The 27,047-nt window shown below is 37.6% G+C and overlaps 1 protein-coding gene across 1 annotated transcript in view; it reads left to right on the top strand.

Moving 5' to 3' along the window:
* LOC150088367 (methionine synthase-like) overlaps positions 1–27,047 on the top strand; it is a 668,558-nt gene that overhangs the window by 165,830 nt on the left and 475,681 nt on the right. The window contains 2 exon segments of the mRNA XM_090370745.1: positions 8,606–8,667; positions 16,035–16,182. Of these exon segments, the coding sequence (XP_090226871.1) occupies positions 8,606–8,667; positions 16,035–16,182 (210 nt within the window).

A 27,047-nucleotide genomic window follows, 5' to 3' on the forward strand; every position in this document is an offset into this window, starting at 1 on the left:
CTGGATGTGGCCCGCAGGCTGTAGGTTGGACACCACTGATTTATACCAAAGGTATCCAACATTTATAAGGTTGTGGTGGGCTGTTTTGTAGTTAGAGTTCATAATTTAGTAAATTACAAAGGCTACAGTACACAACTTTTAATTTATACTGAAAAATTCTCAAAGTCATTTATTAATATTAAGTGGAACTTCACTGCTGAACATTGTCAACTATTTTTAAATAAATATATTTGTAACGAGAGTGGGAAAATTAAGATTTTCAGCATTCTTTATGACTAGATTTCATTGCTTGAAGAAAAAGAGTGAGTTATTGCCCTCAAAGAAATTAAATCTGAGGGCTCAATTCCCAGCTGCCCAACTCAAAGCTAGACCTTAAAATCATGCATCATGCAATGCAGTGGAATTGCCAGGAGCAGAAGGTGCTGGTTGATCTCACATAAAATAATTATTCTTGATGACTGTTATCAGAGATATAATATATTTGGCAATAAGGGTAGGGTGGAACAGAACCAGGGTATTTGGACCAGTTAGTGATATTATAGAACAGTTTTATTTTAAAGGGCTCAGAAGTGTATGTAGGCACAGGAGCAGATTGGTCCAGGTTGCTGGGCCGTGATTGCCACCGGGGTGGCAATCACTCAAGCAGCTTTTCAGCATCCTTACTTCTCCACTTTGAATCCAACTTGCTTTGCAAGAGCAACACAATGTTCTTTAATTTTGGGAGCTCCTCTGACAGTTTTAAGCCTTTAAATTTATGAGTAAAATCTGGGTGAAGCTTCTGCCAAACTGCATGCAAGCAGTCCTTACTGACAGGATGTCAATAGAAGCCTTGATGTTAAAGCTCTTCTAAAATTCAAGAACACTTTCCTAATTACCCATCCCCCCTCAGTAGCTACAGTTCAACTTTTTAAATGTGTGCCTTAAATAATAAGTTTTAAAAGCTGCTATCATTCTTTGGTCCATGGGCCGAAGGAGAGAGGTTGTGTTTGGACATATAAATTGAACTTTGATGATGTTTTCAGAAAGCTCAGAAATGGTGCAAGGATGACTTGGTGCATTATTCAAAATGAGGAGAATCTTTAAATCCAGAAATCCACTTTTTTTCCCCCTTGCAATAATTTTTAAAAATGCCTTCAAAAATGTCAACAATACGGTCAGAAAAAATTTGCCCCATCATCCAACCTCTTTTACTTGACCTAAAGTAGACACTTAGGGTACACTTAAGGTATCCTTTTATGGCTCATGGATTGGCAGAGTGGTACCACCACAACTTAACCTTTAAGCCTCCACTAGAATAGGCACCTAAGATCACAGTCATACAATCCTTTGCAGCCTTAAAGCTTTAGCATTAGCATTAGTAGAGGCATATGATGCAAGAAAGCAAGCTTATGCAGCATCAGCCAAAAAAAAAAAAAAAAAAACCCACACCCATTTCACCCCTCCGTTCGTTCCAAATACCTGTCTAGCTGAGCCTTAAATTTATTTAGGCTATCTACCTCCACAACATGGGATGGAAGTCTGTTCCACCAACCAACTACCCGCTGGCTAAAGGCAAATTTCCACACATCTGTCTTTCCTCAATTTGAATTTATGCCCTCTCAGGTGATTATTCAGAGCAAGAGGAAGAATCCCATCAGCATTGAGCATGCTCAAACCATTCAAGGCTTTATACACCTCTGTCAGATAACCTCGCAAGTGCCAATAGACTCCAGACTCTGTAATTTGCAAAACTTAAGCCTTTCTTCATAAGAGCAACCCTTTGTTCCATTCACTAATCTTGTTGCCCTTTTCTGTACTCGTTCCAGCAGCTCTACATCCTTCCTAAAATGAGGCCTCCAGACTGTATACAGTACTCAAGATGTGGCCTGACCATTGCCTTAAAGGAATAATCACCTCCTTATCCCTGCTAGAAAAATTCCTGTATATCATTGACAAGCCACCATGAGCTACTCTTGCAGCCCATCTGCACTGCTCAGAGAACTGCATATCTGCCTGCACAATTACCCCCAGGTCCTTTTCATTCTCTACAACTGTCAGTGTAGTACCATAGAGTTGAAAAATTGCTCTGGGGTTACTGTTTCCCATATGTAGTACTTTACATTTGTCAATATTAGACTTCATTTGCCACCTCTCAGCCCATCTGCTCAACCTTTCCAGATCCTCTTTCAGCAGCATAGCGTCAGTAGTGTCCTTAACAACCCTGCCAACCTTTGTATCGTCTGCAAACTTGGACATTAAGCTTGATATACCATCATCAATATCATTTATAAATACAGAAAACAATAATGGACCCAACACTGAACCCTGAGGGACTCCACTAATAACATTAGTCCACGATGAGCAGTGTCCATTGATTACCACTCTCTTTCTTCTCCTTCTCAACCATCCCTTTATCCATAGCAGCAATTTGCCTCCAATGCCACACTGCTCCAATTTGTGCAGCAGTCTTCCATGTGAAACAGTATCAAAAGCCTTTCTAAGATCCAAATATATAATATCAAAGTTATTCCCTGCATCCAGTTCTTTTGTGACTGCATCATAGTATCCAATAAGTCAGGCAAGGTTTTCCCTTAAAAAAACCATGCTGTGTCTAAGCTATAACTGAAGTCTTGTCTAGATGATCCTGCAGTGCTTCTTTAACCAGTGCCTCCATTAATTTTCCTGGAACAGAAGTTAAACTCATAGGTCTATAATTACTTGTGCCAGCCTTTGATTCTCCTTTGTGAATTGGGGTCACATTTGCACATCTCCAGTCTAGGGTACCTCCCCTGAGTGCAAAGAAGCTCTCATTATTATGGCTAAGGGTTTGCTTACTTCCTTTGCTGCCTCCTTTAATATTACTGAATAGATCCCATCCATCCTGGGTGCCTTTTTTATGTTTATCCTCAACAATTTCTCCTCCACTTTCCACTCAGTTATTACAAAATCATCTAGCTCACTGCCAGAGGTTACTTCACCTCTGGCATTCCCCTTCCTGAATAACTCCTCATGTGTGAATGTAGATGCAAAATACTCATTTAGTTTGCTAGCCACCTGAGCAGGATCATCAACAGTTGAACCATCGATATCCATTTGACCAATCTGATTCATCCCTTTCCTTCTAGAGTTTGCATATTTTGCTGTTTCCTTTGCATCCTTTACCAAAAATATCTCATAATCTGCCTTGCTTGCCTAATCTCCCTGCACCAAAAAATCAAAATCAATCAACCTAATCTCCCTTGTGACTTGGTTACAGACCAGCTTATATCTATCATAGGCTTCCATGTCACCTATTAATTTATATGTATCCCATGCATTTTTCTTCTCTGTCATGTGTCTCATTAGTTCATCTGACATCCATTTAGGCCTAAACCTTGAACAATATTTCTTAGTTGGTATGTAAAGCCTAGTAGCTTCCAAAATAAGTTCTTTGAACTTCCCATTTTGAATTTGCTGTTTGTGACATCATCAGTTGGTCCCACTGTATAGAATTTAAATACTGTCTCAGACCATCATAGTCGCCTTTACGAAAGCAAAAACCCTTCCCTTTACCCCTGATGGAAGTTACATCTTTTTAACTTCAGAACACTGTGATCACTGCCACCTAGTGGTTCCTTTATCTGCAGATTCTTAATGCATGAAGAATCACTACTGATAATCAGATCAAGAGTATTACTCCCTCTAGTTGCCTCCCGAACTTACTGATGTAGAAAACAATCATCCAACAAATCCACAAAAGCCTTGCTAGTGTGTGAGTGACCAAACCGCAAATTCCAGTCTATATTTGGGAAATTAAAATCCCCATTATAAGACTCATTCATTTACTGGCCCACTCTATTTCCCTGTACAGAGTCTTATTATACTCATCAGAGTCATTAGGCCTATAGCACACTCCTACTCTCAATTTTGATCTCCCAATGCTTATGTCACACCAAACTGACTCAACCAGCGATGTCGACTGGCTTCACTTCCTTGGATTTTGTGTTTCTTAACTAATAGCATAACCCCTCCTCCCTTCCTATCCTGTCTATCCTTTTTGTACACATTGTACTTCCCAAATTCCAGTTCTGCATTCCTTATATATGTGTGATACCACGTCTCTGATATCCCAGCAATATATGCCTTTGATGTTTTGAGCAATACCTCAAATTCATCAAATTTAGTTACCAAACTCCTAGCATTGGTGTACACGCAAGTAGGCTGGTCTTCACAGCCAAACTCATCTCAGGCCAAATATCATCTCCAAATATTTGGAATGCTTGCTCTTGGAGGATTCCACAGCCAAGCCTAAGGTCGGTACCAGCACTTGTGGCTCACCACAACAGGCTTGTACTCACCGAAAGATTTCTGCCCAAGCAGATGCTCGCTGCCCTCAACCGTGTGGATGCCGACATCGACACCATAATAAGTAAAAAGAAGGACAGACACAAGTTTATCAAAGCTCTTGAAACCTGAATCACTGCCAACTTGTATTTGTTTTTCTTTATTTGTGTTCAGCTCCTTGTTTTTATGATGTATTTGTATTTCTTTTTGCATTTGTAATCTGTATTTTGTAGCCTTTTGTATGTGTTCGCTATATTTTGTAGCCATTTGAATTTGTACTTATGTTATCTATATGTGAACCCCTGGCGCTCGTCGCCGTGATGGGATATTGTGCTGTAAATCTACTTCACAATAAAGATTTATTTATTTATACGTGCACCTGTTCCTATTCTTAGTTACCCTAACACAACCCATGTGTTTACGTGTACCGCAATGACTCCCAGCAGTCTCTGAAATACCCTGCATCGTGTTTTCCAGGCTGCTGCTCATTCCAATAGAAGCCGTGCAAGAATCACTTTCACCTCTGCCAGTGGCTACTGTTAATCTATTAGTCCTTGTATCTCCCGAAGCTAGCAGTGTTTCCAAAGTATGAGCTTGGAACTCATGCTTCATTCTTAGAAATGTAGGTTCTTGATGGCATTTTCTTCCAGTACAAATTTCATCAAAATTGAAGATTTGATCTAAGGTGTTGCTTTCTCTTTCAATCAATTTTTTTGCTTTGGGATGAAATGACTTTGCAGTTTTCTCATCTGCACTGGCAGCTTTGTCATATAACTCATTTTTCTCTGTCTTGGTGATTCTCTACTACTTCTAACTCAGAAATATTTTTTGGCTGGTGCAGCATAAACCTCAGGCTTCTTTGCACCATGCGGTTATTAATAATAATAATAATAACTTTACATTGTGGAAATCATAGGGAGTTCATAAAACCAGCAAATCACTACTAACCCTAAAGGAAGGAACATCTACAGGATTTTCAGCTTTTTTCTTAAGGTCTTCATAAATTGATATGGCTTTCTTTTTTATGGTGAGAAAGCTGTCCCATCCCCAGATCTATTTTTCATTTGACCTTCTATCCATATGTTTAGAAGCTGCTCCATTTCCTCAACTTCCTTTGCCATGATCTCACAGATTTTCTAGCACTAAGGCTTGTTCCAGCAATAAAGCTTGTTTTAATTGGTTTGGCATAGTCTCTAATGGTGCATAGGTTTCTTTATTCCTTTTACATGAATAATGTCATATGTCCTTTCATTATGTTCAAAACACTTTATAACATCTTGCTTCTCATCAAGTGTTATAGCCTTTATTTTACATTGATCACCAACAGTTAGATCATCAGAATGCTTCCTCTAAACATTCTTGTCACTTTTTCCTCTCATATTTATGTGTAACATAGAAAAATTTGCAAAAAAAGAAAAAAAAAAGAATGAAAATTGTGGATTACCCCTCAACAAGTACTTTACAATAAAGCATGAGTTAACTGAGCATGTAGTGTTGATGCAGAGACTGCCAGCATAAATTTGTGTTCCTCTGCACACCACGAAACTAGTGTTTGGGATGAAATTGCATAAAAGCCAATATGCATTTGTGAAAGTTCTCTTTTTTTACAAACAGTGTGTTACATCCAATTCACAACAAAACGTGTGTAATAGCAGAGACCACCATACAGTTCTATAGTAAGGTCCTGTAACAGTTGTATGATATGGTGCAGCTTGCTGGTAAAGCATTCCTGAATGTCAAAAAAAGAAATGACCATAGCTTTTCCTGCAGGAGCCACAACTTTTGCTTTTTTCAGTGTTGGCGATGATGAAGACTTCCAAACACAGCTTTGTTGCTTCCTCTCTGAATCGAAATGATTAAGCCATGTCCCATCCACCATTATCACTTTATGCAGAACCTCACCACCTTCAGTAACCATCTGTTGCAGCTTGTGACAAACCTCCGTGCAGACATGCTTTTGCTCAGGTGTGAATAGTCTTGGAACCCAGCATGCACAAACAGGTGTTATATGCAAATGGTCATGGAGAATACCATGCATGCTTCCTGATGATATTTTCAACATCTCTGCTAGTTGCATTACTATTATACAATGATTTTCTCTCATGATTACAGAAGCAGTGTGTATGGGTGTATGGTTTCTGTGGTGACAGCATTGTTGGAGCTCCAGGACTGCCAATTTTCGTGATTGAATCACATTCATCTTTAAATATTCTAAACAACCTGTGAGCTGTGTTGTATGGAAGCGTACATTCACCATAATCCTCTTTTAACATTTCATATGTTTCAGTTGATGTTTTCTTCAGACAAAAACAAAATTTGAGAGCTGCTTACTGTTCTTCATGTGTTACATTCATTGTTACTTGGACGAAACTGAACAGGCATAAACTTGACCGACCACCAAGGTCACACTGTGCACACAGGTCAACTGTGCAGATGCTATGTGATGCAGCTTGGTTTGGTCTTAATTTCCCAACTCAGCAAGATATGGCAAGTACAGTCTGTCCTCGTATAGCACGATAGTTGCGTTCCTAGAAACCCTTGTGCAATGCAAAATCGTGCAATATAAACAACAGGCCCTATGGGAAAAGTAGGGTTAGGTGCCGACCACCCAAGATTGAACACACATTCGGAACCAAAACATTACCAAACACAATAAATAATCGAGTAATTTTAATCGTTATAAAATACTTACGTATTTTATAACGATTAAAATACGTAATAAAAATAATATTATATTATAATAAAGTATTTTTTAATACTAAAAAAGTATTTTTTACGGATAAAATACTTATTTTATTCGTAAAAAATTTATTATATTAAATAAAATAGTCGTAATAAAATACTTACGTATTTTATAATACGTAAGTATAAATTATAATACGTAAGTCGTAATAAAATATTGCTAATGCTTTTGCTTCTATCGTAAGCAAACTTGCTTTTTGTTTGATTTTCTATCCAAAGAGATGACAGCCATTCCATCTCTTCCAATTTCTTTGTGTCTTAATCTAATGGATTTTAATTACACTTTGAGTTGTTCCTGCTATGAAAGTTGTTTTTATTTTCTCTGCATTCTTTGTAATTCTCCGCGTTGCCTCATTTAGGTCTGTAGCATGTGCAATATCACATGGTCTTTCATTTCGCTCAAAGCGTTTCAAAATTTCATATTTTTTCTCTATCGACAGAAGCGGACTGGCCATAAGCCTTACGGGGGAAACCACGGTGGGCCGGAGGCCGGTGTGATTTTGGCCATAAACCATAGTATGAGGCCACTATAAATTTTCCCGGGTAAGAATTTTTGACCCAGTCCGCCTCTGTTTATCGTTATTGCTTTTTTTTTTTTCTCTCTCTGAATCTGCAGTGTCTTCCCCAGGACGCTTCCTTTTCACACCTTTTAAGTATTTTACTAAGTTTTATGGAATAAAGCGCAATTACAAACGAGGTGGCACGCTTGATACACAGAAACAAAGCTGCGCGCGTTTAGCAACTGAATAAACAACACCGTAAATGCCGAGATACACTATTAACACCTCACATTTTACTAAAGCACATTTCTGGGGGTTACTACCATAAAACAATAAAAACAATTTCCAGTTGCGTTTCTGCTAGTGGAATCTGTTATAAACTGGTAGTAAACTCCATCTAATTGCATTTACGATTACATCGATAGCTGGAATTGTTGGTTTTTACGTTATTATGGTGAAATGTGTTTCCCCTTCACTGATATAAAACACATAAATACATTTCCAGAATCTTCTTCGTTCCTATCGTGTTGCGTTCAGTTGGGGTGATTCCGCATTCGACTGCCATTTCTTGTAAACACAAAGGCGAATCGTGTATAAGCGAATTCGGTTCGTGTTATATAAGGTAACGTTCCCCTATTTATAAATCGTGTATGATCGAATTCGTGTAATGCAAACACGTGTTATACGAGGACCGACTGTAGTATGGTTGTTCATGAACAGTTATGATCATTCTTTATTGAACATCCCCATAAAATTCATTGCATTGAATTTAATTCCATCTTTATTAGTCATGACAGGGTTCAGTATGGGATCCAGAAACATCACCAATTGTTAAGGAATTCTGTTGTGTGCGAGTAAAATTCATTGTAGTAGTTTCAATAACAATTCATGTCCGTTTTTTTTTTAGTGTTTCATGTTAACAATTCTGAAATTGTCTTATATTTTATCAGTGGACCAGTAGTATATCAATAATATCAGCGAATCCAATTTTTTCCCATATTGAATTTTAATGAATTAAAGGTTGGATTCATGAATTATTAATTATATATGTATATATTCAGGATTACCTAATGCATTTGGAGAATATGATGAAACACCCGAAAAAATGGCAAAAGTTATCAAAGTAAGTACATATTTTTAATATCAAACAGATAATATGAAGGACCATAATATTTTTGAATAAATTAATGTTTAATGCGATAAAATTTATGATTTGTTGTTGTTTATTTTGTATATTTTTACTCAAAAGGTACATAGTATAATTTTTTAGTATTAGCCAAATAGTGCAAGGAAGTGAGAGGCTTTTGATGCACTGACCAAAAAAAAAAAAAAAAAAAAAAAAAAGACAAGAAAAAAACAACAAATTATGCACTTCACTCCTCATGAAGGTAACCATCCAGTTGACCTTTGAATTTCTCAAACTGTCAGCTTCAACTACCTGCAGAAGCAATTTGTTCCAGTAATTTGTTACTCACTGGCTAAAAGAAAACTTATTATTATTCCTATGGTGCAAGGAAGCCTGAGGCTTATGCTGCACCAGCCAAAAAAAAAAAAAAATTCCCAAGTTACCCTGAGAGAGAGTGTGAGAAGTAGAAAGGACTCACCAAGAAAGAGAAGAATGATGATATCCAGCTGGGGACCCTGGGTTTTCCAAGCCCATATTCACCAGATGTGAGCCCCTGGGGTAACTTCCTACAATCTAGTCTAAACCTCTTTCCCCATAATTTGAATTTATTGCCCCTAGTTCTGGAATTCTTTATAAAAGTAAAAATTCCACTTCATTCATTTTTCTAACCTCTCTCGGAGCCTTATAAACCTTGATTATGTCCTCTCAAGTGCCTAGTTGCCATGCTCTGTGTAGCCCACAAAATCAATCTTTTCTCATACAGTCACCCTTTTTCCAATCTCACCGTGTAAGTTGCTCGTATTTGGATCCTTTCAAGAAGCCCAGTGTCTTTTTTTTCAGATGAAGTCTCCATATTGAACACAGTATTCCAAATACAGTTGCAGTTGCCTTATACAGTGGGATTATGACCTCCCTATATCTGCAGGATAATGTTTGATAATTTCAATAGGACACCACAGACTCTCCTGGCTGTCTATTTACGCTGCTGAGAAAACTTCATATCTGCTCTTATTAACTCTCAGATCCTTTTCTTCCTCTGCTGTTTTTAATTCAGTCCCACCAAGTGAATAATTTATTTTGGGGTTGCTATTCCCCAAGTGTAAGACCTTGCATAGTTTTGGAATTAAAACATAGCTGCCACTTTTCTCACCATTCTTAATGCCTGTTCAAGTCATTCTGTAGGCATGCTGCTTGACACTGATCGTTAACAACCCTATCAATCTTTACATCTTTTGAAAGTTCTGACATCACAGCTTCTATCCTTTTATCCTTCTATCCTTCAATATCCTTTATATCCATGGGGAACTCCACTTCTGACGTTACACCAATGTGAAGAATATCCATTAATCACAACCCTCTTCTTCTCTGCCTTCTTCTCTGCAGCCACCCTGCATTCCATCTTAGAATCTTTCCAGTAATCCCAACATGATTCAGCTTATGTAGTAAACTCTCATGAGGGACTGAGTCAAATGCTTTGCTAATATCTAAATAAGCTATGTTGAAATTATTCCCAACATCCAGCTCATGAGTAACTGTGCCAAAGTAGTTTACTAGCCAAACTATTTAAACATGATTTTCCATTAAAAAAACCATGTTCTATGTCCTTCAGAATGCCATTTCTAACTAAATGGCCCTGGATTACACTCTTAATCATTGCCTCTAATACTTTCCGTACCACTGAAGTCAGATTAACTGGTCTGTAGTTACCGACTCTCTTAGAACTGCCTTTATTGGAATTATGTTGCCACTTATCCAATCCAAATGAATTACTCCAAAGTCCAAAGTTGCTCTCATAATTAATCTCAAAAGTTCAATACGCTCTTTGGCAGCCTCCCTCAAAATTACTGTGTATATGCCATCAAATCCAAGAGCCTTACTTGCCTTTATACTTGAAAGTTTTTCTAATAAATGACTATCTGCAATTTCAAAATCACTAATTTCATGTGACTCAGCCTCACTCGCACAGCCTCTTCTCAGTACGAATGGTCTTTCGCCAATAAAGACCAATGCAATGTACGCATTCAATTCATCTGCAACATCTGCTGGGTTATCTAAGATTCAACAAGTGAAACATTTATTCTACTCTGATTTTCAAAGCTTTTTATATGCTGTTGTCTTTTAAAACTATGTGTAGTTGGAAACACAAAGAGATGGCAGCATTTATCCTACTCTGATTTTCAAAGCTTTTTATATGCTGCCGTCTCTTAAAACTATGTGTAGTTGGAAACACAAAGAGATGGCAGCATGTACTAGAAAAATTTCAAGACAACTTGTACCAAAAGAGACACATGATTTGAAATCTTTCAGAAATTTATATCTAGCAGTGTTCAGCAAGTTTATTCAAAATAATAAATAAGAACGAAAAGTGGTTATTTCAAACACAAAAAAAATAATTTTATTATTCAAAAGGAAACACTGTTAAAAAGAATAAATTATTTATTTATTATAATTTGGAAATGATGCTATAAATGGTAATTACCATGTAGCATCATATTATTTATGGATTAACTTTTTAAATTAACCACCCTTTTACTTTACTTATGTAAACTCTAGAAGGAAGGGGATGAATCAAATTGGTCCACTTGATGATCCTGTTCAGATAGCTGATAAACTGAATCAGTATTTTGTATCTACATTCACACATGAGGAATTCTGTAAGGAAGGGGGGACAAAAGTTTACTAAACTCTAACAGGGAGCTAAATGATTTTGTAATAACGGAGAGCAAAGTGGAAGAGAAATTGTTGAAGTTAAACATAAAAAAGGCACCTGCAGCAGATGGAATCTATTCAGTTATATTGAAGGAGGCAGTGAGGGAAGTAAGCAAACCCTTAGCCTTAATTATGAGAGCATCCTTAGATTCAGGGAAGGTCCCCATAGATGCAAATGATCAAATGTGCTAGACACAGATGTGCAAATGTATCCCCAATACACAAAGGGGGTTCAAAGGGTGAAGGCAAATAATTATAGACCTGTTAGTTTAACTTCTGTTCCAGGGAAAATAATGGTGTCGCTGGTAAAGAAATTATGCAGGATCACCTAGACAAGACTGCAGTAATAGTTTAGACATAGCATGAGTTTGTTAAGGGGAAGTCTTGTCTGACCAATTTGATTGGATACTATAATGTGGTCACAAAGGAACTGGATGCAAAAAATAATTTTGAAATCATATACTTGTATTTCAGGAAAGCTTTTGATACTATTGCACATGGAAGACTGCTGTAAAAATTGGAGAGGTATGGCATTAAGGGCAAGTTGCTGCAATGGATAAAGGGATGGTTGAGTAGGAGATGGCAGAGAGTGGTAATCAATGGACACTGATCTATGTGGACTAATGTTATTAGTGGAGTCCCCCAGGGTTTGGTGGTGGCGCCTCCGTAGCCAGGTGGGAAGGAGCAGCAGTGCATAGCACATGCTACTTGATTAGACCGGGGTTCGAGCCCGTCACCACCAAATACGGAGGATGCGGAAAGGTCAGGGAATGACCACCGCATATCCCTGAGTAATATGGCCTTAGTTGCTAATGCTCCTAAAAACAAAATAACAGCTACAGCTACAGGGTTTGGTGCTGGGCCCATTGTTGTTTTGTGTGTTTATTAATGATATCGATGAAGATATATCAGGCTTAATGTACAAGTTTTCAGATGATATAATGGTTGGCTGCATTGTTAATGATAGTAAAGACAGTATGCTACTGCAACAGGATCTATAAAATTAGGTAGATGTGCTGAGAAGTGACAACTGAAGTTTAATATTGATACATGCAAAATGCTGCATATGGGTAGCAGTAACCCAAGAGAAACGTACCAACTCTGTGATACCACACTCTGGGAGGTGGAGAATGAAAAAGACCTGGGGGGTAATTGTGCAGTCAGATATGAAGTTCTCTGAGCAGTGCAAATGGGCTGCCTGAGCAGGTCATGGAGTTTTGTCAATGATATATAGGAATTTTGCTAGCAGAGACAAGGAAGTGATTATTACTTTGTATAAGGCAGTGGTCAGGCCACACCTTGAGTACTGTATACAGGTCTGGAGGCCTCATTTTAGGAAGGATGTAGAGTTGCTAGAACAAGTACAGAGAAAGGCAACAAGGTTGGCGAGAGGAACAAATTGGTTCTCTTTCAAGGAGAGGCTTAAATTCTGTAAGTTGCAGCATCTGGAGACTAGGCAGCTCTAAGTGATCTGATTGAAGTGTACAAGTCCTTGAATGGTTTAAGCAGGCTCAATGCTGATGAGATACTTCCGCTTGCTCAGATTAAGAACCTGAGGAGGCATAGATTTAAATTGAGGAAAGACGGTTATAGAATAGATGTGCAGAAGTTTGCTTTTAGCCAGCGGATAGTTGTTTTCCGGAACAGACTTCCATCTGTTGATGTAAGTTGATTGCTTAAATAAATTCAAGGCAGAACTAGACAGACATTTCAAACGAATGGATCAGTGAAATGGAAAAAGGGGTTTTTTTTTCCTCTTTTGGCTGATGCTGTATAAGCTTGCTTTCTTGCATCATATGCCTCAACTAATGCTAATACTAATGTGAAGAATGAAAATTTATTAAGTGCTTTGATCTAATTCCAAGGATCCTGACACATTACCTTATTACAACAATGCTCTGTCAGGATCCTTGCCTGATCCCATCATCAGACCATATAGGACAATGGAAGTCCTATCTGTTGTTTTGCTGACGGTTGTACATTTCATTGCACCTTCTAGCCTGAAAAACCTTTCTTTGAAAGAACAGCTTTAACATTTTGAATATCCAGTTCCTTCTTGAAATACTAATTTCCATGTAATTTTCCAGTGGAGAGAAGAAAGCTTAATTAAATTTAAATTTTCTAATATCGACTCTTATCTTGTCTTATTTCTCACAAAAATGAATCTACTGCTGTCGTATTCATCTTTAACAACACTTTGATTTCTAGACATCATCACCTGTCTTTACTGGGGATAAACTTTACTTACTGAACCTCCTTGGAATAAATGTGTCATAGGTATTGCTTCATCTGCTTGGAAAAATGAGGTTTTTCTCTTTAACTCTAGACTTGTCTTTTGACTTTTCATAAATCACAATTTTTCATAAATCAGCTTTTGACTTTTTATAAATCACAATTTCAGCTTACATGGATTGCTGTTAATACAGTTTGGATGATGCCCTGGAATCTTCCAAAATATCCTACATTCCATCCAGAAGAGAACAGTAAATCACATATCTCTTGCAGACTCTTTTCACTTCTCTCACACAGACCTTTGGTTTTTGCTACATACATTTTCTGTAGATATTTCTCAGGCATTGTTCTTCTGAATTTTCATCTAATTGCACTTCTTTCTTTTAACAGAATATGTGCCAACTAGTTAACCTCCACTTATAATTCAGTTTCAAACTCACCATATTAACTTTTCGTCTTTCTCATTTATGTCTTTTACTTCAGTTGTTTTTAAATGATCTCCCTTCCTGTGTATTTTTAGAAAATTTGCATGCTGTGAGATTCTTACCCAGTCTCAACAAGAACCTGTCTTTTCAACCTTCAACCTATATGTAGCTATGTTTAGGAGAAAAACAGTTGATGATTCGTCATTCATAGGCTTCTCCATTTTATGCGTATACAATAAGAGATTGGAGCCTAGTAAATGCTTTTGAGTTGTCTGTTGTTTCATTAGTATTTAGTACTACAGGTTCTAATATTTTTTGAAATTTATTTATAGTTTCCATAAAAATATATATAAAAAATATAGATCGATGTTTGGCTGTTCCTTTCATTTGTTTGTTATTTGCTGGTGAGATAAATCATGTTTATTTATTATATCTTTCAAAGCTACAGTAGAATTTGCATATGACCTGTCTAATCTGAAATGTTTTGCTCATTATTTAAAAATCGTTTATCATCAAATGAGAAACCATAAAAAACTTTCCACATTACCTGTCCATCTCCTCCAATAATTTGTCTAATTCTTCCTTGAATTTATTCCTACTACCCACTTAATTTGTGCCTTCTTGTGTGTGCGCTGTCTGAGCAAGAGTAAGGATGCCATCAACATTTAGTTCGCTCAATCTGTTCAAACCCATAAACACCTCAGTCAGCGCCTCCGTAGCCAGGTGGGCAGGAGCAGCAGTGCGTAGCACACGCTTCTTGATTAGACCAGGGTTCGAGCCCGTGACCACCAAATAGGAGGATGCGGAAAGGTCAGGGAATGACCACCTCATATCCCTGGAGCAATATGGCCTTAGTTGCTAATGCTCCTAAAAACCAAATAACAACAACAAACACCTCAGTCAAATCTCAGTAAACACCTCAGTCAAATCTCTTTGTAGATACCTGTTTCCGTATTCTACAATTTACAGAACTGAAGTCTTGTTTGGTAAGTATACCCCTCTCACTAATCTCATTGCCCTTCTCTACACACTTTCAACAGATCCACATCCTTTCTAAAATGAAGTTTTCAGATGCAGAACTCAAGATGTAGCATAAACATTACCTTATATGTTATAGTCACTGAATTTATTTTAATAAAATATTCATATAAATTAATCAAATCTCTTCCCGAAGGAATACGGGGATCTCAACTTCCTGCCTTTTTTGAAAGCACTTCTGTTAATTTTTCCCTTTTGGGAGAGAGAGAGAGAGAGAGAGAGAGAGAGAGAGAGAGAGAGAGAGAGATTTGAGATGTTGCATTGTCTTATGAGTAATACCCTCCATGTCCACAGATTTTCATTCCTGAAGGAAATTTTTAGTTCCTGTAATAGAAAGTTATGAGAGACCACATCTAGTGAATGGGGAGGGTGAGGTGCCACTGGAATGTCCAAATGCCCTTGCTGTGAATGCTCTTTGCATCTTTTCTTTCACTCTTTTCAAACTCTGTTTATAAAAGATCTGGCTAACTGTTTATGTGGGATGAACTCCAAATGTGTGGTTTAAAAACACATTCGTTGATATTTCATTTTACTTGCTATGCTTTTTTGGTTTCAGGTGAAGTGTTTATCTTAGATGCATAACCACAAATCCATGTCTCATGTGTCACCTATGGCAGTTTTTTATGAAATCTGAGTGCACTGAACTTGAACCACTAATTTTGAAAGAATATGTTAAATAGTATTTTGATATCAGAGTTACATATGTGATTCGAAAAGTGACAGGGATGTTCTGGTCACTGTAATTCATTCAGAGGATGGTTTTGTGGGAATTATGATTTTTAAATAAATTCAGTGTCAGAATTTCTGATCAGACCTTATATTTTAATGCAAACTATTAATTAAGAATTTATATTGGTTTTAGTGTAGTATTTTTTATTTAATTCTATTTCAGAATTTAGAATGTATTGAGTAGTATCATTTTTAAAATTAATAATGTTTTTTTTTTTTGTTTGACATTAGGAATTTGTTAGTTGTAGTTTAGTAAATATTGTTGGTGGTTGCTGCGGTACAACTCCTGACCATATCAGGACAATTGTGGAATATGTGAATCACTGTAAACCTAGAATACCTTTAGAATGTCTTCATACCGATCACTTATTACTCTCAGGTATTGGTTTTTCTTCAGTATTTTTTAAGTTACCTTAAATTTTTTCATTTTCATTTTAAACATGTAGAAATCAAAATACAGTCAGTCCTCGTATAACACGTGTTTACACTACATGAATTCGATCATACACGATTTATAAATAGGGGAACAATATCTTATATAACACAAACCGAATTCGCTTATGCATGATTCGCCTTTGTGTTTACAAGAAATGGCAGTCGAACGCGGAATCACCCCAACTGAACGCAACACGATAGGAATGAAGAGAAGATTCTGAAAATGTATTTGTTTTTTATATCAGTGAAGGGGAAACACATTTAACCATAATAACGTAAAAACCCACACAATTCCAGCTATTGGTATTATCGCAAAAGCAATTAGATCGAGTTTACTACCAGTTTATAACAGATTCCACTAGCAGAAACACAACTGGAAATTATTTTTATTGTTTTATGGTAGTAACCCCCAGAAATGTGCTTTAGTAAAATGTGAAGTGTTAATAGTGTGTCTCTGCCTTTACGGTGTTGTTTATTCAGTTGCTACACGCGCGCAGCTTTGTGTATCAAGCGTGCCTCCTCATTTTGTAATTGTGCTTTATTCCCTAAAAATGAGTAAAATACTTAAAAAGGTGTGAAAAGGAAGCGTCCTGGTGAAGGCACTGCAGATTCAGAGAGAAAAAGAAAAGCAATATCGATAAACAGAGGCGGACTGGGTCAAAAATTCTTACCCGGGAAAATTTATAGTGGCCTCATACTAGCGTTTATGGCCAAAATCACACCGGCCTTCGGCCCACCGGGCAAACCCCGGTGGGCCGAAGGCCGGCGTGATTTTGGCCGCCTCTGTCGATAGAGAAAAAATATAAAATTGTGAAATGCTTTGAGCAAAATGAGAGACCGTGTGATATTGCACGTGCTACAGTCCTAAATGAGGCAACGCCGAGAATTAGAAAGATGCATAAAAACAACTTTCATAGCAGGAACAACTCAAAGTGTAATTAAAATCCATTAGATTAATACACAAAGAATTGGAAGAGATGGAACGTCTGTTTGGATAGAAAATCAAACAAAAAACAAGTTTACTTACTATAGAAGCAAAAGCATTAGCAATATTTTATTACGATAATTTATTGTGTTTGGTAATGTTTCGGTTTAAAATGTGTGTTCAATCTTGGGTGGTCGGCACCTAACACTATTTTTCCCATAGGGCCTGTTGTTTATATTGCACGATTTTGCATTGCACGAGTGTTTCTAGGAACACAACTATCATGCTATACGAGGACTGACTATATTATGAGTATATATATGTAATTAAGACACATTTCAGTGCATAAATTGGATACATTTAATGGGAATCTTTAAATTTAGAAATAGAAAAATGAAATACTGTATTATGATCCTTATCTAGGGGGATATCTTCAGTAGGAAGATAAAAATTATTATTTTTTTTTTTTTGAAAATTTACATGTCTAAATGGTTGTATTTTGATATGGTTGCAGGAGAATATACAAGTCAATAAGATGGTAGCAATCATTAATGTTGAACTATGTCTACACCTTCCAGGAAAATTTGTAAGGGGGATACCTAATACACCGATACTAGAAGTGACCTAATACACCAATACTAGAAGTATAGTAAATAAATTTGAAGTGCTGGTCAAGACATCAATGGCAGATATTGTTGGAATATCAGAGATATGGTGTCACGCAGATATAAGCAGTAGAGAATTGGAATTTGGGGAGTACAATGTGTACAGAAAGGATAGACAGGGTAGGAAGGGAGGAGGAGTTATGCTGTTAGTTAAGAAACACTAAGTCTAAGGAAGTGCATCCAGTTGATATTGGGGGACAGTGCAATGTTGAGTCAGTTTGGTGTGACATAAACACTGGGAAAGGAAAAATGAGAGTAGAGGGTGTTATAGGCCTAATGACTCCGCTGAATACAATGAGCAATTATGCAGAGAAATAGAGTGGGCCAGTAAATCAGAATGTCTTGTAATGGGGGATTTTAACTTTCCAGATGTTCACTGGAACTTGTGGTTTGGTCACTCGCACATTAGCATTAGCATTAGTAGAGGCATTTGATGCAAGAAAGCAAGCTTATGCAGCATCAGCCAAAAAAAAAAAAAGTAAAATAAATAAATAAAAAATAACCACTTCCACTTCACCCCTCTGTTCGTTCGAAATACCTGTCCAGCTGAGCCTTAAACTTATTTAGTCTATCAACTTCCACGACAAGGGATGGAAGTCTGTTCCACCTACCAACCACCCGCTGGCTAAAGGCAAATTTCCGCACATCTATCCTACATCTGTCTTTCCTCAATTTGAATTTATGCCCTCTCAGGTGATTATTCTGAGCAAGAGGAAGAATCCCATCAGCATTGAGCATGCTCAAACCACTCAAGGCTTTGTACCCCTGTATCAGATCACCTCGCTGGTGCCTAGTCTCCAGACACTGCAATTCGCAAAACTTAAGCCTTTCTTCGTAAGAGCACCCCTTTGTTCCATTCACTAATCTTGTTGCTCTTCTCTGTACTCGTTCCAGCAGCTCTACATCCTTCTTGAAATGAGGCCTCCGGGCCTGTATACAGTACTCTAGGTGTGGCCTGACCATTGCCTTATACAAGGGAATAATCACCTCCTTATCCCTGCTAGAAAAATTCCTATCTATCATTGACAATACACCATGAGCTACTCTTCCAGCCCATCTGCACTGCTCAGAGAACTTCATATCTGCCTGCACAACCACCCCCAGGTCCCTTTCATTCTCTACCACTGTCAGTGTAGTACCACAGAGTTGATACGTTGTTCTGGGGTTACTGTTTCCCATATGTAGTACTTTACATTTGTCAATGTTAAACTTCATTTGCCACCTCTCAGCCCATCTGCTCAACCTTTCCAGATCCTGTTGCAGTACCATAGTGTCAGTAGTGTCCTTGACAACCCTGCCAACCTTCGTATCGTCTGCAAACTTGGACATTACGCTTGATATACCATCATCAATATCATTTATAAATACAGAAAACGATAAAGGACCTAATACTGAACCCTGAGGGACTCCACTAATAACATTAGTCCACGATGAGCAGTGTCCATTGATTACCACTCTCTGTCTTCTCCCCCTCAACCACCCCTTTATCCATAGCAGTATTTTGCCTCCAATGCCACACTGCTCCAATTTGTGCAGCAGTCTTCCATGTGCAACAGTATCAAAAGCCTTTCTAAGATCCAAGTATATAATATCAAAGTTATTCCCTGCATCCAGTTCTCTTGTGACTGCATCATAGTATCCAATCAAATTGGTCAGGCAAGACTTCCCCTTAACAAAACCATGCTGTGTCCGAGCTATAACTGAAGTCTTGTCTAGATGATCCTACAGTGCTTCTTTAGCCAGTGCCTCCATTAATTTTCCGGGAACAGAAGTTAAACTCACAGGTCTATAATTACTTGTTTCAGCCTTTGATCCTCCCTTGTGAATTGGGGTCACATTTGCACATCTCCAGTCCATGGGTACCTCCCCTCAGTCCAAGGAAGCTCTCATAATTATGGCTAAGGGTTTGCTTACTTCCTTTGCTGCCTCCTTTAATATAACTGGATAGATCCCATTCACCCCAGGTGCCTTTCTTGTGTTTATCTTCAACAATTTCTCCTCCACTTTACTCTCAGTTATTACAAGATTCTCTAGCTTACTGCTAGAGTTGAATACACCTCTGGCATTCCCCTCGCTGAATAACTCCTCATGTGTGAATGTCGATGCAAAATATTCATTTAGTTTGTTAGCTACCTGAGCAGTCTCATCAACAGTTGACCCATCGATATCAAGTGGACCAATCTGATTCATCCCCTTCCTTCTAGAGTTTACATAAGTAAAGAACTCTTTGCTGTTTTTCTTTTGCATCCCTTGCCAAGGATCTCTCGTAATCTGCCTTCGCCTGCCTAACCTCCTTTGTAACTTGGTTACAGATCAACTTGTATCTATCATAGGCTTATGTGTCACGTGTTAATTTGTATGTATCCCATGCATTTTTCTTCTCTGCCACATGCCTCATTAGTTCATCTGACATCCATTTAGGCCTAAACCTTGAACAATATTTCTTAGTTGGTATGTAAAGCCTAGTAGCTTCCAAGATAAGTTCTTTGAATGCTTCCCATTTTGAATTTGCTGTTGGTAACATCATCAGTTGATCCCACTGTATAGAATTTAAATACTGTCTCAGTCCATTGTAGTCACCTTTACAAAAGCAATACCCTTTCCCTTTACCCCTAATGGTAGTTACCTCTTTCAGTAACTCCCACTTCAGAACACTGTGATCACTGCCACCTAGTGGTTCATTTATCTGCAGATTCTTAATGAATGATGAATCACTACTGATAATCAAATCAAGAGTATTACTCCCTCTAGTTGCCTCCCGAACATGCTGATGTAGAAAACAATCATCCAATAAATCCACAAGAGCCTTGCTAGTGTGTGAGTGACCAGCCCCCAAATTCCAGTCAATATCTGGGAAATTAAAATCCCCCATTATAAGACTCTCTGATTTACTGGCCCACTCTATTTCTCTGTACAGTTTCTTATTATACTCATCAGAGTCATTAGGCCTGTAGCACACTCCTACTCTCAATTTTGATCTCCCAATGCTTATGTCACACCAAACTGACTCGACACTGCACTGTCCAGCGATGTCGACTGGCTTCACTTCCTTGGATTTTATGTGTTTCTTAACTAATAGCATAACCCTTCCTCCCTTCCTATCCTGTCTATCCTTTTTGTAGACATTGTACTCCCCAAATTCCAATTCTGCATTCCTTATATCTGTGTGACACCACGTCTCTGAAATCCCAACAATATCTGCCTTTGATGTTTTGAGCAATACCTCAAATTCATTAAATTTATTTACTAAACTCCTAGCATTGGTGTATGCGCAAGTATACATGCACCTGCTCTTCCTCTTAGCCACCCTAACACAACCCATGTGTTCACTTGTACCCCCATGATTCCCAGCAGTCTCTGAAATATCCTGCATCTTATTTTCCAGGCTGCTGCTCATTCCAATAGAAGCAGTGCAAGAATCACTTTCTCCTCTGCCAGTGGCTACTGTTAATCTATTAGTCCTTGTATCCCACCAATCTAGCAGTTTTCCGACCCACCTAACACTGCCTCGATAGCATCAGCAAACATTCTTGCACCCTTTCTATTTAAGTGCATCCCATCCCTGTAGAAGCAGTCTCTCCTGTTAACAAGTACAGACCAGGCTGAAAAAAATTCTATCCCTTGAGCCCTGCACAATCTTTCCAGGGCCGAATTGATCGACAGGGCTCTCATCATATACTCCCTCCTATCGTGTCTGGGCAGAATTGCAGACACTTTCAAATTCAACCCTAATTCACGGCTTTTTTTCATCAGTGACCTGTACTTGTTAAGTAATTCCGCCGGTCTCCTACTCTTAATATCATTAGTGCCAATGTGTACAACTATATCACCTTTTGTGCCCTTAAAAGATGATATCCGCTCTACAACGTCATCAACCTTTGCCCCTGGTAGACATACCCTGGTCCTGTTCCACCTATCCTTTTTACAAAGCATGTTCCCCGTTTCCCTGACAATAGAGTCACCAACAACTACTAGTTCCTTTGGGACCAGCGCATTCTGCCTTGGAGGTTGCCACTGTGTTGTGCGATGACGAAGTGCAAGCTCTGGCATTGGTGTGGGCAGCTGAGAGCTTGATGGGCCCCTCACTTGTAATTCTTCGAGGGCATCCACCCTATCCTTCAAGCCCATAGGCCCATAACAACGCTGAGTTGTCGCCTGATTTCCTTACACTTCTTGCATCGCGCACATACAAAGACATCCCCCATGGCAGTATCGTGTCCCATATCTGACTGCTCCGCAAACATCAAGCAAATAGTGCATCTTAAAAGGCTGTGATTCAGAGGGCAACTGCCCCCCTCAGTTCTCCCCTGAGCCACAGCATTCCCATTAGCTTAAGCCTTTTGCTTTGCTGCTCTGGTTTGAGTCATGATTTCGATTTACTTTCTATAAAATTTCAATTTCAGTACAAAATTAAATCCTAAACTTGTATCCCAACACAGTTATAACACTATATTTATGTTTCAGTAATGAGTGTTATCTACGAAATCTACGAGTGTTATCTACGAAATATTTATGTTTCAGTAACGAGTGTTATCTACGAAATCTACGAGTGTTATCTACGAAATATTTATGTTTCAGTAACGAGTGTTATCTACGAAATATTTATGTTTCATTAATGAGTGTTATCTACGAAATCTACGAGTGTTATCTACGAAATATTTATGTTTCAGTAACGAGTGTTATCTACGAAATATTTATGTTTCAGTAACGAGTGTTATCTACGAAATCCCTTTATATAACTTCCGTATCAAGTTATGTATTAATTATTTATTTTTACTAATTATTTATGTTACGTAACCTAAGTGGTTATATGTATAGTTAAAAGTACAATTTAATTGCCAATGAAGTTCGACAAGATTAATAGATTTTACTGATTAATTTTGCCGTAACAATGGCGGCTATTTACGAACGGTAAACACGTGGATTTGTTACCCTTTCCGATACTAAGTAATACCTACAAAATCTCTATCTAAGTTACTTTAAACTTAAGTACCGTAAATAGGAATATAAAGCTACTCTAGAAAATAAGTTAATATGTCAATTTAAACTAATAAAGCAGAAAATAAATCAGAAAAAACTTCTCTGTTCCAAGAGCGGCAGAAAGGCACGTCCGCACCGGCAACTCTCGTCATCAGACCGAGGACATTAGCAAGACTTTTGTGGATTTATTGGAGGATTGTTTTCTAAGCAACATGTTCGAGGTGCAATCAGAGGGACTAATACACTTGATCTGATCATTAGTAGTGATTATTCATGCATTAAGAATTTGCAGATAAAGGAACTGCAAGGTGACAGTGATCACAGTGTGCTGATGTGGGATTTACTTAAAGATGTAACTACCATCAGGGGTAAAGGGAAGGGTTTTTGCTTTCGTAACGGTGACTACAGTGGTCTCAGACAGTTTTTAAATTCTATAGAGTGGGATCAACATGATGTCAAAAACAGCGAATTATAAATGGGAAGCCTTCAAGGAATTAATCTTGGAAGCTACTAGACTTTTTGTCCCAGCTAAGAAATACTGTTCAAGATTTAGACCTAAATGGATGTCAGATGAATTAATAAGGCTCGTGGCAGAGAAGAAAAATGGATTGGATGCATATATATTATCAGGTGACACAGAAGACTATGGCAGATATAAGCTAGTCTGTAGTCAAGTCACAAAGGAGGTTAGGCAAGCGAAGGCTGATTACGAGAAATCTTTGGCAAAGGATGTAAAGAAAAACAACAAAATCTTCTTTACTTATGTAAACTCTAGAAGGAAGGGGATGAATCAGATTGGTCTATTTGATATTGATAGTTCGACTATTGATGGTCTGCTCAGATAGCTGACAAACTGAATGAGTATTTTGCATCTACATTCACACACGAGGAATTCTGTAATGAAAGGGAGGACAGAAGTTTAATAAACTCTAACAAGGAGCTAAATGATTTTGGAATAATGGAGAACAAAGTGGAAGAGAAATTGTTGAAGTTAAACACAAAAAAAGGCACCTGGGGTGGATGGAATCTATCCAGTTATATTGAAGGAGGTAGCAAGAGAAGTAAGCAAACCCTTCACCATAATTATTGTGCAGTCAGATATGAAGTTCTCTGAGCAGTGCAGACGGGCTGCCAGAGCAGGTCATGGAATCTTGTCAGTGATGGTATCCGGAAAGTTCATTGCCCCCAATTCACCGCAGAAAGTTCACCTCGGCCACAATTCACCGCTGGGAAAATTCATCATCAGGGTTTAATAATATACTTTATTATTATAACAACATTCTGTAGTAACAGTATTTAAGGTGGGCTTGGCATTAGTACAAAGAAAATAGTCAAAATAGAACAATGAAAGTAAATTTTTATTATTACAAAATAGTAGTCTTACATGTAAAATATGATAAAAATTTTACTATTACACATAGAATAGTCAAATATAAAATAATTTATTATGATAAAAATTTAGTTATCACTAATACTATATATATAGTAAACATAATATAAAGCAGTAAAAAGACAAAATTTAATAAGAAATGTTATGAGCTATGCCTCGAATAAAATCTAGAATATTATTCAGATCATATTCATTGACAATTTTTTTCACACGCATTGCACAGTCATGATATTTTTTCTTTGGCATTTGTGATTCATGTCCACTCGCACATTGTTCAAACCACACTTTGCTTAAGCTTTGTTCTTTTTTTAAACAGTTTATAAATTTCCATGTGTTTGTATGATGGGTCGATACATGTTCTTCAAAACCTCTATGCCAACCTTCCACAGAGTTGTTTGTTTTTGGCAAACCTTCCAAAACAGTTTTATATAAATTCCACATTTCACGTGGAAAATATGGTTGCCGTCGTTGCTGCCTTCTTTGTGGACATCCAATCCACGTATCTCCAAAGTAGTCAAGAATTTCTTGAGCTTCTGGAGGAAAAATTCCACTTTCACATAAAAACTCAAATACATCTACTACTGCAATTGCTGCCACAAAAGCTATTGCAGATAACATACGCAGCTTTAATGCGAAATCTGCGTCAGTTTCGTTTCTTCAGTCCATTTCTCTGAATTGTATGAAACATACACTAAGTGAATGGAAGAAACAACCTTGGTGTTTTGTGGAAATTCCTTCTTACACGCACTAATCATTGCCTTCTCAAAATCGGTAGTTATTGATAATGGTGAAGGTGATGGCTCTAAATTCTTTAACTGTTGTAGAAGAGTTATGTAGGTACATTCTGACTTGTCAAGCAACAGTGTATACACTAACAACAACGATACATTCTGTTTCAAACTATGTATTGTGTTATAACCAATGGAATAGCAGCGGAACGGTTTTAAAAGTTCCATCAGCATACCAGTGGTCACTTTGTGCCAGTACATGGAGGTTGTGTTGTGTTGAAAAAAATTAATATCCACTTCTCTTCTGGACCGGAATCAAAAAGTAAAAACTGTTTTCCATTGCATGTTTTGGTATAATCTTTGGGGAATTGAATAACACTACAGTGAGTCGGAAGAGCTGGACCAGACATATGTTGATTTCTAATATTTCTTATTGTTCTTTTAATACTGTCTACACTGGAAGTTTAGGCGCTGCCGCTAGACTGCATTCGCTAGTAGCACTTGATATTATGTAATGCGGTGCATGATTTGTAGTTTTTCGCACTTGTACAAATGATATCATAAATTTTCACTGCCTCTACTTCTGCTGCATCACCACAATGATTGTGTTCTTTCTTCCATGTTCTAACAATTTTGTTGTCAACTGTACTGACTCATGCTTGACATTTTGTTTTTTGATACTTTTCACATTTCCATTGAGTCTTTTCTTGAATCTGCTTGTCTTTAAAGAAGCAGTGACCACTGATTATCAACTTCCTCTTTCCTTTTTCTGTCTGAATAAACTGGAGAGACATTTTGGACTGCTAATAAAGTAGGGACTGGAACAAGAAATGTTCCAGTCCCTACTTTATCTGGAATTAAGAAATGTCATATTTAGATTTAACAGATTTAACAAACGGTATATATATATGATTATTCTGGGAAACATTTCACTCAACTATTTACTGTGGATACCTGCCGTATTTGTATTGTTAAAAATCAAAGAGGTGATTTCCCATGAAGGTGCCTTACGTATGATAAAAGAGGAGTGCGCAGAACTTCAAAATTTTTTATGAACAAAATGCAAAAATTTTTAGTTTGCAAGTGACAGAAAAAATACTATTTTATAAAATAAATATATAAAATCGTTACATAAACAAACCCTGACAATTAATTTTCCTAGCGGTGAATTGTGGGCGATGAATTGTGGCTGCGGTGAATTGTGGGAGGTAAATTTTCCACAGTGAATTGTGGGCAGTGAATGTTCCTAGATCCATCAGTGATATATAGGAATTTTACTAGCAGGGATAAGGAGGTGATTATCCCCATGTATAAGGCAATGGTCAGGCTACACCTTGAGTACTGCATACAGGTCTGGAGGCTTCATTTTAAGAAGAATGTACAGTTGTTAGAATGAGTACAGAGAAGGGCAACAAGACTGGTGGGGGGGGGAACAAAGGGGTGCTCTTATGAAGAAAGCTTAAGTTCTGTAAATTTCAGCATTTGGAGATCAGGTATCTGGGAGGTGATCTGATTGAGGTGTATAAGGCCTTGAATGGTTTGGGCATGCTCAGTGCTGATGGGATTCTTCCACTTGCTCAGATTAAGAACCTGAGGGGGGCATAGATTCAAATTGAGGAAAGGCAGTTGTAGAATAGATGTGCAGAAATTTGCCTTTAGCCAGTGGGTAGTTGATTGCTGGAACAGACATATCTATTGTTGTGGAAGTTGATAGCTTAAATAAATTTAAGGCTGAACTAGACAAACATTTGGAGTGACCGAATGGGTGAAATGGGAAGGGTTTTTTTTTTTGCTGATGATGTATAAGCTTGCTTTCTTGCATCATATGCCTCAACAAATGCTAATACGAGGTTTTCTGAAAGATGCACATTGGCATTTCCACATTCATATATCTGTTGAAAATAAAGAAACAAACAAATTTTGTGTACTTTATTTGTTGGTACTGCTGTATAGACAGACAGCCCTTCAATACTGAAAAATTTAAAGTTTGAAACAGTTGACAGCATTTCAGGGAATTCATTATAAGCACCGAGTCACTGATTTCTAGCAGTATTGTCCTTTACAGTAGTATCTAGAATTAAAAGCTGGTCATCATAAATTAAAGATTTATAAAGAAAATTG

This window comes from Mastigoproctus giganteus, chromosome 3 (assembly GCF_048544385.1).
Source record: "Mastigoproctus giganteus isolate SK-2022 chromosome 3, ASM4854438v1, whole genome shotgun sequence".
NCBI classification, from domain to species: Eukaryota; Metazoa; Arthropoda; class Arachnida; order Uropygi; family Thelyphonidae; genus Mastigoproctus; species Mastigoproctus giganteus.